The sequence below is a fragment of the Eublepharis macularius genome, chromosome 8, assembly GCF_028583425.1.
Source record: "Eublepharis macularius isolate TG4126 chromosome 8, MPM_Emac_v1.0, whole genome shotgun sequence".
In the NCBI taxonomy this organism is placed as follows: domain Eukaryota; kingdom Metazoa; phylum Chordata; class Lepidosauria; order Squamata; family Eublepharidae; genus Eublepharis; species Eublepharis macularius.
This window is the reverse complement of record NC_072797.1, coordinates 4266931-4280416: the sequence shown is the minus strand read 5'-3', so window position 1 is coordinate 4280416 and position 13486 is coordinate 4266931. Positions and strand designations below refer to the sequence as shown.

Here is a 13486-nt window from a genome sequence, read left to right as displayed (position 1 = left end):
GCATCTATAAAACTAACAAAGTTTGTGGTAGGGTATGAGCTTTCGTGAGCCACAGCTCACTTCTTCAGATAACTAAAGAAGGTTATCTGCTGCCACCTATCTACTTTTCTTCTGCTACAGACAGATTTGATCTTGATCTTACTCTTATTAGTCTTCTTCCCTTACACACACACACTTTAATGTCTGAAACGTTTTAATGTTTGCCGAGTTGGGTGGAAAGGCGGAACAGAAAGGTTTTTAATAAAGAAATATAATAAATATTGCTTCTCCCTCTTGCAGTCTCCTCCAGGTTTCTCCTAAACATCCGTTCTGCAATAGCAGGTTCACACACACAAACCCACACACACACACACAGAAACGTGATGCTTCCAAGGCCACTCCTCTCGTCATCCTGGTTCTTCCCTCCAATCTGAAAGCCTCTCACTGTGAATCTCTCTACACAAGACTTCTTATGCGAGAACACTCAAGTGAAGGGCGATGCAATGTTAGCTGGGAAATGTAGTTTAAAAAGACACAGCCTTTGGCTCCATTTCTCCTCTCTACACTAGCTGGCAGAGATCGCTCCTCAGAGGGTTCGTTAATTTCATGAGCGCCTTGGGGAGGCAAAGATGAAATTAACAAACCCTCTGAGGAGATGTGGGGAGGTGAAATTGACAGAGCCTTCCGCTCTGCCTTTTTAAACTACGCTTTCCGGCTAACGTTGCATCTCCCTTCGCTTCAGCATTCTCATGTAAGACGTCTCACGTGGAGAGACTCTGGGTTTCCAGGCTTGGAAGCAACACGCCTGGGGCAGAGGCAAAGCGGGACAGAATTGGCAATGGGGAAATGGGCCAAACGGCAAAAGCGGGTGTGTCTAGGTGCCGGTGGATGTTTGCTTGATGCCACAACAGATTGACAGCTCCCCCTCTGGAATTACAACCAGGGCTAGAAGCCCCGTACATTGTATCTTGAGGGGCCTGGAAAAAACCCAAATTTTCCAAGGCCCAACATGCACCCATTCCACCACCAATTTTTTGCACCTTGGATATGAGTAAAGAGAGTAATTCACACTGAATAAGGCTTCAGAGCCACTAAATACAAGCCATCATTTTCCAGTTGCAACGCCACACGCAACTGTCCCCGTCTTTACTTAGCTTATCCTTCCCCTTCCATTTCTTTCACAAGAAAATCCGCACTGACCTGTTGCCCAGCCGTTTCTCCAGCGGGTTTCAAGGCATCCATTGGGGGGACCGAAACAGCCGCGACGGGTTTCTTCGCCTTTGCTTCTGCTTTCTGATTTCTCAGCAGATGTCTTGCGCTAAAATTCCTCTCTGCAGAAACTCCTAAGGACGGAACAACCGGGATCAGGCAAGCTTTCGTTCATTCTAAGGACACTACACTCCCCATCATCGCAAGTCAAGCACCAACGACAGCACTAAAATAGCAGGCAAAGCAACACACGAGAATCACTTCTTAAAAGAAAGAGGGGGGGGAAGGGAGAGAATGCATTTCATCAGTTGTATCCAGGAACTCTTTCAAGAGCAACAGAAAAGAGGTTTTCGTCTCATTCTCCTATGAAGTTAGAGCATCCCTTTTTACAAACGGCAGGAAAGCCATCGACCTAGCCATATTTCAGCGTGTGCTGTTGCTTTGGCATGAATTTGGGCTTCTCTGTGCTTTGGAGGGGCCCTTATCATCATGAAAGAGGAACCGGTTGAAGCTTAATGCGAAAGGTTTATCAGCGGATTAATCGATGTGGACTATTGAACTTTGCAATGTAAACAACGAGAAAATAAATCACAGACTCACAGAGTTAGAAGGGGCAATACAGACCTTCTAGTCCAACCCCCTGCCCAATGCAGGATGAGCCTAAAGCACCCCTGACAAATATTCATCCAGCCTCTTCTGGAAAACTGCCAGCGAAGGGGAGCTCACCACCTCCCTAGGCAGCTGATTCCACCTTGGAACTGCTCTGACCATGAAAAAGTTTTCCCTAATATCCAACCGGTACCTTTCTGCATGTAATCACGGCAATGCATCTGGCTGCAAGAAATATACTTCAGCCTTACTAAAAAGGCTGAGCACAAACTCAGATGTTACATTTTACAAAACTGGATCCATTGTAGTATATGATATGCATGTAAAGGTATCGCACGAAGCTGCCTTATACTGAATCCGAACATTATTCTGAAAGCATCAGTATTGGCCATTTTCATGTTGCTTACCGGCCACAGAACATCACGCCGAGCTCCCGGAACGACAGCGTCTTCCTGGCGCAATTTCGCGCGAGAACTACCGTTCTCACGCAAAATCGCACAAGGAAGACATTGTCGTTCTGGAAGCTTGGCGCGATGTTCCGTGGCCGGTAAGCGGCGTGAACACAGCCATGGTCTGCTTTAAATGGGAGCAGCTTTCCCGAGTCTCAGGCAAAAGTCTCTCACATAATCTGCCACCTGATCTTTTCTTTCTTTTTACTAGCGATGTCAGAGATTGAACCTGGGATTATATACACGCAAAGCAGATGTTTTCCTCCTGAGTGACAGACCCTGTAATGAGCACTGGTAACACAAATCTGACTTGCTAGACAGATGCATTTTTTTAAAAAACAAGGTTTCTTATTTTGACAAAAAAACTGAATACACAAATGGGTCAGGGCAGGCTGGTTTAAGGGACCTCTCTCTCTCGATCTCGATCTCTCCCTCCATCTCCTTCTGCTACCTGCAAAACAGCTGGCCAATGATGCCCCATGTCTCAGGCTAGGGAGGACAGGATACAGCAGACAGATCTCTGGGCCACTGCATCAAGACACAGGCTCCTGGTTAAATGGCTTGTTATTCAGAAATCAGACCATTTCCATATACAGGTCCATAGTTTACTTAGAAGCAAGGATATCTCCAAGCAGTACAGCTTCCTTGAAAGGAACAGGGACTTGAGGAAAGTACAGGGCTAAATACTCAAACATTCTCCTCCTCCCTAACCCACAAGTTTGAGCGGGAAGAAGTCTGGGAATCTCTGCTGGGGTTTTACACCAGCTAGACAAGACAGAAAGAGGCATAACAGAAACGACAACATTTCAGACACTACAAGGTCATTTCGGTGAGCTTCATACACAGATTACACAGCTGCGTTCTCAGGCAGGGAGGAAGAGAAACTAAAGGGATGCATGTAGCATTTGCAAAATGAAATCAAACCACAGTATGGACAATTAGCATCCCCTAGAACAATGACATGGGTGGAGGGGTACAGACATACATGACACCATGCAGCTTTCATTGCCACTGTGAACAGAGATGTGTGCATTGCAGTGGCAATGGAGCAGCCACACAGCAGTTTCCCCTGCACTCTGCATGGCACTGTTCTCCACAACCACCAGAGAGCTTCTTCAGGCTTTTACCAGAAAAGGCAGTTGACACAACGCTACAACATTAGAACAATCTACTTTCTAACTCCTCTGACTTTCTAGCTCCCTTTTTTTGCCCCTTATTTGTCTCCCCGTGACATGACTACAGTGGTCCAAGCAATGGTCACCTCTAGGTTGGATTACTGTAACGCGCTCTACGCTGGGCTTCCCATGGGCCTGATCCGGCGGTTACAGCTGGTACAGAATGCAGCAGCGCGGGTCATTGCTGGAGCACCGGTGTGGGAGCATATTACACCGGTGCTACGCCAGCTGCATTGGCTGCCAGTGGAGTACCAAATCAGGTTCAAGGTTTTGGTGTTAACCTACAAAGCCCTACGCGGACTGGGACCGACGTATCTGAGGGACCGTCTCTCACCATATGAGCCCCGGAGGACTCTCCGCTCTGGCGGAAAACATCTTTTAAGTGTCCCTGGCCCTAGGGAGGCCCGCCTGCTCTGTCTTGCGAGACAAGGGCCCGGCAAGATTTGCTTGCATTTCGCCGGGCCTGTAAGACAGAGCTATTCCGCCAGGCATATGGCTAACGCCGGGCAGTGCCCACCCACCCCCCGTGAAGGGGGGGTTAAACCATCACCCCTATGCAAACACAGAGGCATGTATGAACCACTGGGCAGCATGAATTGTTATATTTAATGTTTTTAAATGTTTTTAAATGTATTATTTAATGTTTTTAAATGTTTTTAAACATGTTTGTATTTGTTATCCGCCCTGAGCCTGCGAAAGCAGGGAGGGCGGAATATAAATATAATAAATTAAATTAAATTAAATTTAAGTTAGCCTTTTTTTGCTAAGGATCTGCAAAAGGGATGAGAGACTTACTTTTCTTGTTATAAATGAAAGCTGGGAATTCAGAGGACATAATAATAGGTCATTCTAACATCATAATGTATATAATAACAACAACAACAACATTCGATTTATATACCACCCTTCAGGACAACATAATGCCCACTCAGAGCGGTTTACAAAGTATGTTATTATTATCCCCACAACAAACATCCTGTGAGGTGGATAGGGCTGAGAGAGCTCCTAGAAGCTGTGACTGACCCAAGGTCACCCAGCTGGCTTCAACTGGAGGAGTGGGGAATCAAATCTGGCTCTCCAGATTAGAGTTCCGCGTTCTTAACCACTATACCAAACTGGCTCTATAGTGATGGGTCTATTTTGAAAAATCCCTCCAGTGGTGGAATGAAATAGCAGCCACGGGGTGCTGTGGAATGAAAATGGTACTGCCAGAGGAACCGGCAAAAATGCAGACCTTCCCATCCACACAGTGTACAAACACACTTTGGCTGCAATCTTTCCAAAAGAATCAAGGCAAATCAAGTTTGAGAAAGGTCACAGCAATGCAGGGGATGGAAAAGCACAGAAAATGGATACATGGATGCTGGACACATGGGCCCGCTGTTGAGAGAGCAAATTGGAAAATCTGATAAATGTAAAGTTATCTTCCTATTGGCTACTCAGAACCAAAAAGTTATCGAAACTGTAGCTAAATTTTTGTATCTTGCATCTATGAGGCGAGTTGTGTATTTGTAGACGGAGTTCTGGTTGCGTCGAGTGTTTTTGTTAACATGGACGTAATGCCAATAAAGGTTGCTACTGCCAATAAAGGTTGCTACACATGGATGCTCCAGATAGCTTGTTCCGACTGGGACACCGAACTAGAGCCAAACGGCCACGTGGAAGCAGCCCGAGGCTTGATTTGAGCATGATGCTGGCGAGGAAGAAACACTCACCCCAAGGGACTCTGCACACGACCAGCAGCTTTTTCAACCTGGCTGATATCCGTGAAAAGCCGCAAGCAGCATAAATTAAAGGAGCCAGCGTGCGAGTGCAGCGGCTCACAGGGCAGCACTTTCACCTCCATAGGGCCACGTTTAAATTAAGCTTGATGATCAAGGTGGGAGCCGGACCAGACAGAATATGAGACTAAGAGACCAGGACTACCTGGCAAGGGAGGCAATGTGCTCCTTCACATACACAGCAACGGCAAAGCCCGATATATGCACGATCACCCATAATTCTGTTCATTTACGTAAAACATTTATTAGCCGCCTTTCCGCCTGGCCGGAATTGAAGGCGGACATGTACCTAGACAGCAAGAAACCTGTTATTGGTACATGAGGACCTCCTGTGATCAGGAACTACGGAGGGCTGTTGTAGCATAGTGGTTAAGTGGCAGGGCTGCAAATCAGCATTCTGCTAGTTTGACACCCACTATTGCCATGAACTCCGCAGGTGGCCTGGGATAAGCCACCTCTCAGCCCCATCTCCCCACATGTATTGTGGAGATAATCATAACACTGTGTTCATCGCTCTGAGCGTGGCACTAATCTGTCCACAAGGGTGGTATATAAGCACACTGTTGTTGTTGTTACTATTGTTTTTATTATCACTGGAGCAATGACTTAGAAAAAAGATTCACTGGTGGAGCACAAGACCTATAACAATACAGGGACTACAGTGCCACTGTATATACTTTCAATACAGGTTCATATTAATGTGTGTATCAATTAAGACAGTAATACTAATATACCATGCTCAAGACAAACATATTGTTACAACAGCGCTGTTGGTCCAACAGCCAGTAGTACAGATAATTAATGAGTTCATTGGAGCGATGGCTTAGAAAAAACATTTGATTGTGCTGCACGAGACCTGGCAATTGTTTTCTGAGACCTCTAAAGTAACTGGAAGGTTTGCACTCATGACTTACTCAGCTGCCTTTCTTTGCCTATGCGAAGGCATCAAAGCAAGACACCCTTAGCTCATTTTACCATGCGAGGAGCTAGTCAAAGCCACTCCACATATATCTGTAGAACAGACGTGTCGCTTGAAATGGCTCCCAGTCCAAAGCACTACCTGCAGACTCCGTTTACATCTTGCAACTCATCATTTGATTGGTGTAGTGGTTAAGAGCAGCAGGACTCTAATCTGGAGAGGCAGGTTCGATTCCCCACTCCTCCACTTGAAGCCAGCTGGGTGACCTTGGGTCAGTCGCAGCTCTTCCAGAGATCTCTCAGGCCCACCCACCTCACAGGGTGATTGTTGTTGTGGGGATAACCACAACATACTTTGTAAACCACTCTGAGCGGGCATTAAGTGGTCCTGAAGGGCAGTATATAAATCGATTGTTATTGTTATTGCTATTGCTATTGCTATTGTTATTATCAGCAGCAATCATACCTGGAACATACACAAGCAGCTGGTCTTCATCAGAAACTGAACAGGATCTCGTTCAAGGAAATCAAAGGTAAAAAAATTTCTAGGATCCTAGGCTGAAAAACTTGGAAGCATTCCATTAAATAAATAAGTGACTGAGACATCTTTCTTCTGCCTCAAAAAGAAGCAGCTCACAGGAAGAAGAATGTGTGCAGTTTTAACCAAACAGAGCTCAGTTCAAAGCTTGCCCTTTATGAAAGGTCCCATAAGTAGCTTTGTCTCAAAAAATAATGAACCCCTGCTGTCACATGTACCAGTTGTGATGATGCAAAGACCTTCTGGAGGCTGTGCGTTCGATGCATGCGTATGCCACTGTCACGCTTTAAATTTAAATTCTGAAAAGCAATTTTAGGCTCTGAAATACAGAAATTGGGATATGGGCGTTCAGGAAAGAGATCTATTATTCAAGGCCATGCTATAGCTGCATTCAGATAGCACGTTAAGCCTGCACGTGCACAAAATCAGCTGGCTGCCAGGTTTGCACGCACACTTTGCCCCTCTCCCCTCCCTTTTCACACAGAGCATCAAGAAAAAATCCTGGTGTGAAACAAAAGCCAGTTACCAACAATGTACAAATGTAAGCACATGACTTAACGCACATTCATTTTCTATCCCAAACAAGGCGTTAATCAAGGCTTAGATTCCAGGCTGGGGGGTGGGGAGGCGGGCAACACTGGTTAAGCCACGTGCCTGCATTCGTAGGTCACAGGCAAGTAGAGTTTGCTTTAAACCAGAATTCTTTCATAACGCTCACGCAAGGAGAGGTGGGTGAGCATGTGGGGGTATGTGTAAGTTCAGCAACAAGCTAGGTCCCCGCACATTCAGATTTAATGTCAGGGAGAAGCGATGTCTCGATATAAAGTAGAGCATCCCTCGCCTGTAGCGCCACCCAGGAGCAGGCTTGTTGCTTCCTTCCGAAAGCTACGCTTGGGCGAAGAGCTTTGCTACTTCAGGCAGGGGATTCTGGCAAGGGCTGAAGACAATTTCGATCCTGCGAAAAACCGACGGCCCAGGCCCCTGCTCTAGCTGTGCAGCTTACCAACGAGCAAGCCCCCAACTCTGAGCTTAGAGTGAAGTAAGAGAGAGGGCGATGAAGGAAGTTGGAACCTTCAGGGCAGGCTGAGCAAGTTAAAAATACTGTGCTGCTTCTCCCTGATCTAAACGCTTCACATACGTTTCCTTCATGAAACCATACTACAAAAGTTGGACCAATAGGAGCAACTCCGTATGAATGAGAAGCTTACCAAGACGAGCACTTGGTTCCTTTGCAGAGATGACTAAACTTATTCAATTAGAGAAAAGATATTGTCTGCATTCATGGAAACCCTTTATAGACCTTTTGGCAGGATATGGAAAAAAATGAACTGATGACTTGTGGATTAGGTTATTGGGTGGGGATGGGAGAAAAAGGAGAGACTTATTATTTGTAATTATAGAGAACATGTTAAATTTGTGATTTTAGTCGTGTTTGTCATAGAGAAAATCGGACGTTATCGCTGTATGTTTCTTTCTTTTTCATATATTTGGCATCTTTTTCACTTTCTTTTTTTCCCTTTCAATTTTTTTTGCTAGTTTTATCTTTTCGTTCTGAAAAATTCTTAATGAAAGATACGATTTTAAAAAGACAAGCAAGTGGATTTGCCCTGGGCTGGGCTCTTCTTGGCTCACTCTTCTCTGAAATTGCATCAGGAACAAGGAGCCGTCTACTTTGCCTGCAGAAATGCAAAACACACCTGCACACACACACACATGCACGCACACACACACACACACACACACACACATACACAAACCCTGCAGAAACAACAGCATGCCCCAGGGAACAGAGTCCAAAAATAAATCCTCAGAGATTTCCACTGCAAGTCACAACCTGCCATGCATTTTATCCACGCCACTAAACACTCTGATGGGAACAACGACTCCAAAATTATACACCAAGCCATTCTGAGGAAATGAACTCTCATGCAAGCAATTGAGGACAAAGAGGCCCCCGCCACCCCGAGCATGTTTATTTCACAACAACTATTCTAGTCAGCACATCGAATTCTGAAGAAAAATGGCTTCCCTCTAAAATATGCCAATCACTCCACCTTACTCTATTTATTTAAAACGTTTCTATTGCCCCTCCAGGAACCTGCCCCAGGTGGCTTACAAAACATGAAATAATCAAAATAAAACAATAAAATATATTGATTAAAAACTCAATCCAATGCACATTGACCATACAGACCACTGGCAGCTTAAAATAAGTTTCCAGACTAAAAGAGTATTAAAAAATCAATCCCTTAATTAAAAGCCTGGGGGAACAGAAACATTTTGGCCAGGCACCAAAAAGAGAGCAAAGCAGGCACCAGGTGAGCCTCAAGGCATGCCATAAGCAAAGTGTAGCGAACCCCAAAAGAGAACATTTTAACAAGGCTATGTAAGCCATCTACAGCAACCCTCTCCCTTTTGCCTGTCTGACCGCTTGGCGGCTTAGCTTAGCTCATCCCAACCCACTCTCTTGTAGGAAGTAAGGCCGCTCAGACCAGATTTAACTTCTGCTAATTTGCTAGCGTCAGGCTTCCTTCCGAGAATCTCTGCTCTGATCAAGCTTCCCTTTTTCACTCCTGTCTGAAGAGCGCAGCACAGCTCTGCCCTGCCCGCAACACACTTCATGCAAGATCTTGCATGGCAGTGTGACCAAGTGCTGAATCCGTCAGACAGACACGGGTTCCAGCTCTCATCTGCTGTGAAGTTCCTGGGGTGTGGGAGAACCCTGGGCAAGACGTTACTTCTCGGCCTGTCCTCTGCGTTGCTGTGAGGATAAAAACAAGAGCACAGCAAAATGAAAGACCAGAATGAAAACGTGACACCTAAGTACCTTCATTCCTTTCGATCCAGCCTCCATTGCGGAAAGACCAACAGGACAGCCTCTCCTAACTCAGACAGACTGCGCTCTTCCACAAAATGCCCACTGCACAAGCAGATGATGTAGACAAGAGCTTGGGCAAAAAGAGGAAGAAGGAAGGTAGTCATACTCATTTCTCCCGCCGCTGATGTGTCTGGAAACATATTTCTCCTCTATTGTTTAACCTCAAGATCAGAGGCGATCTCCAAAGTGATGTTGAGAAAAGCTGTTCTAGAGACCTTAAAATGCAGAGGACTTGTCCCGGACACATTTACCCGGTGTTTCCCACTCCAGCATGTCATGCACCAACTTCGGCAGCCACCTTGCTGGAGTGCTCTGGGGTTCATTTCACAATGCAAGAATCCCAAAACACTTAACACCCAAACACCAGCCTGCCTCAACAAAGAGCAAAGGTGGCCATCTTCAATTGAGAATTGTATACACAACAAGGGAAGATAAACCTCTTTGCTGCCTGACAACTGAATAGCCAATGCAAGAAAGCAGGTAAAGAGTGGTAGGATTTGAAGATGTTTGTGAGAACTGCAAGGAAAAGTGGGCCTGAACTATGATGCAAAATAATCTGTTACTGAGTGCATTTTTTTATCTTGCGCTTCCTCTAAGGCAGCACACACGACTCTAGCATTATTTCATCCTCACATTATTTCATCCTCACAACAAACCTGCAAGGTAGGTGAGACCCAGAAAGAGTAGCCCAATTCAACCAGCAAACCTCATAGCAGAATACTCATTCAAACCTACCTCTCCAAGAGCTTAGGGTGAGACAAAAACTGCTGCCCTAAATGAATTTTTCAATGCAGAACAACCCACAAGATCTTTCTTTGCATATTCAGCAGTTCTCATGGAGGGCAGACTGTCGACAGGTGAGATTTACTGCTACCACCAAGAATTAAACATGAGTTGCTAGACGGAAAGTTCTCCAACCAGGATAAACATTTACTGGCAAAATATGAAAATTACTCTAACCTCAAAGCAACCATCTCTCCTCCTCGCACCCAATTTTGAAAGGGAGAACAATGCTGCCTTGATATCATGGGAGGAAGGACGAGAGAGCCAGTTTGGTGTAGTGGTTAAGAACCACGGGACTCTAATCTGGAGAGCCGGGTTTGATTCCCCACTCCTCTGCTTGAAACCAGCTGGGTGACCTTGAGTCAGTCACAGCTCTCTCGGAGCTCTCTCAGCCCTACCCACCTCACAGGGTTGTGGAGATAATAATAACACACTTTGTAAACTGCTCTGAGTGGGCATTAAGTTGTCCTGAAGGGCGGTATATAAATCGAATGTTACTATTATTATTAAGCCTCTACTAAATAAACAAGCATGCTTAAAAAGTTCTCAATCCCACAGGGAGTTGTGACAGAATGGGCATTAAATGCAAGGATAGCCAAATGTGGCATCCAGAGCGTCGAAGGAAAAGAGTTAAAACAACTGCCAGTGAGAAGGTAACAAATTGGTGCTGACAGGATTGTCAGGACGGAGTAGCTTGGAGTCTGACCAGAGTGGGTCAGACTGAGATTCACCCGTGTGAGAAAAAGAAGGGGGAAAGTTTGCCCTTTTTGGGACAGCTTAAGGTTGATAAAAAAGCTTTTCACTGAAGAACTAAAGTGGGGAAGACACTCTCCCTCAGTCAAGAGAACAGGGTTATGTCTTTAATGGAAGAACAATTCCTGCCCAGCGTCTGGAAAGGGGATTTTGGCTCTGTGGAGGACCCTGGGTCTGGAGTAAAAAGAAAAGAGGGCTGTGTGGAAGTCAGAACACCTAAGCTGTGAAGTAAAATCTCTGCAGGAACGTTGCTTTAAGTAACATGAGTCTGCAACTACCAACCTCTCATTTTTAGGAATTGTATATATTTGAAACTAAGCCTTAAGAAGACTATTGTGCCTCATACATACACTTGTGATGTATTCCATTCAACAGACAAAATTCACCTCAGCTTCCCTTTCTCTGCCTATCTACAGACCAACCCTGCCTGCTGAATAAATCTGCTGTTAACTTTTTCAACTTTACGTAGCCTCTAGTGCCATTTCATTTTAAAGGAGATGTTGGCTCCTGCTTTTCCCCTGTTTAATTTTGGGCTGGGATATGAGCCAGATATATATACTTATTAAAGAGTGGGACAAAAGGGATTCTAAGTGACACCAAGATACACGCTACCAGAGGCTTCCCAGCCTTAGCAAACAACCTTGTTGGCAAGAGCAGCTAGCTGGCAGATCAGCCGAGAAAAGACAGTGAAGGTACCACACCTCACAGCACCAAGGCAGAAGACAGGCTAAGTGAGCATGGTTCAACGGACAGCATAGCCAACCAAGGATCCACAAGTGATCCATCCCACATTTCAACAGTAAAGAGTCCAGTAGCATCTTTAAGACTAGTCAACTTTATTGTAGCGTAAGCTTTCAAGAGCCACAGCTCTCTTTGTCAGATTCAACAGAACACTCACAGGGTTGCTTATTCGCCTGCCTACCCTCCCCCTTCACCAGCAACAGATAACTACCTTGCAAGGTTGTTCCAACAAAATGGCCAGCTCTCCTAAACCTCATACTTTGAGGGTCAAGTGGTGGACCCCAGAGTAAAACAGTAACGCCCTGCAAATCTAGGGGAATGCTGGTAAGGTCCTGATGAAGCCTAAGTAGACTCTCAGATGAAGCTGTATTACGCCGAGTCAGACCACTGGGTTAACAAGATCAGTATTGTCCAGTCTTCTGAGATTCTCCCCTTTCCCTGGAGAGGAGAAACTTTGATCAGATTCTTGTGACTGACTGGCAAACCTGTGCTGTGAGGATGGGAGACAGAAAGTACGTGAAATATGGCAGGACACACTAAAGAGCTACAACACAATCCCAGCAACATCCTCTCAGCCTAACCTACCTCACAAGGTTGCTGTGAAGACAAAACAGAAGTGCAGAGAATCAAGTATGCTGCCCCAAGTTCATCAGTAGAAGGGCAAGATAAAAAGTGCACTGAACAAAAAACCAATTATTACAATCCAGAAAGGCAACGGTATCAGTCTGCTGAAGCTGATACAACTGACAGATGTGCTGGAGACAGATGCTTTCTCAAGCCACAGCTCTCCTCCTCAGATGTAAGCTAGCCTGGCACAACAGCCAGGTCAAGTGGTTGGACTGCTAATCAGCACTCTGCTGGTTCAACTCCCACCTTGAGCTCAGCAGATGGCCTTGGGTAAGCCACCCCTCCCAACTTCAGCTGTATTATGGGGGAAATAACAACACTGACTTTGTTCACTGCTCTGAGTAAGACACTAATCTGGCTAGAAGGGTGGTATATAAACAACACTGTTACTATTATGGGGTTGCCAAGAGTCCGTTGGGACTCCACAACTTGGCGGGGGGGGGGGGGTCGGTCAGGATTGTTCCTCACAGGATTGCTGTGAAGGGAAACGCATATATGCTGTGCTGGAGTGGGAGGAAAGGCAAGAGAAGGATTTAAGAAATAAATAAATGTTCATCACGACAACGAGCTCGAGCTCTTCACGCGCTCCACATCTGCCATCTCATACAACAACCCTGCCAGGTAGGCAAGCATCTACGAACAGACACAACTGGGAACTTCCAGGTTTGGGGGCAGAGCCTGGGAGGATGGGATCGAGGGGGCAGGAACCTCACAGAGTCCACCGCCCCAAGCCTGCCATTTTCTCCCGGGGAACGGATCTCTGTGGCCTGGAGACCAGTTGTAATTCCGGGAGATCTCCAGGTCCCACCTGGAGGTTGGCAACGGTGGGCCGCTGCTACTATTCCCGGGTCCAATTTACGGTTCCTGTTATTATTACCTACTATTACTCCCTCCCGCCGTCCCACACGGCCCCCGCCAGAAGGATACGGTCCCGACTCCAAGAAGCAGCTCCTTCCGGCCCGGGCCCCGCGGCCACATCCGCCATCTTGAAACAACCGCCACTCCCAGCCTCCCCGCGTCCCGCCACGCCCACCGCCCGCTCTCCT

The 13486-nt window shown here is 46.1% G+C and overlaps 1 protein-coding gene across 1 annotated transcript in view; it reads right to left on the bottom strand.

Annotated features, from left to right (window-relative positions):
- Nucleotides 1–13427, bottom strand: part of KIAA1328 (KIAA1328 ortholog) — a 260928-nt gene extending 247501 nt beyond the window's left edge. The window contains exons 1-3 of the mRNA XM_054986693.1: nucleotides 13368–13427; nucleotides 6587–6622; nucleotides 1180–1322 (exon numbers count right to left, since the gene is read on the bottom strand). Coding sequence (XP_054842668.1) covers nucleotides 1180–1322; nucleotides 6587–6622; nucleotides 13368–13425 — 237 coding nt within the window. The 5' untranslated portion in view covers nucleotides 13426–13427. The remainder of the gene's footprint in view (nucleotides 1–1179; nucleotides 1323–6586; nucleotides 6623–13367) is intronic.
- Between the last annotated feature and the right edge of the window lie 59 nt (nucleotides 13428–13486).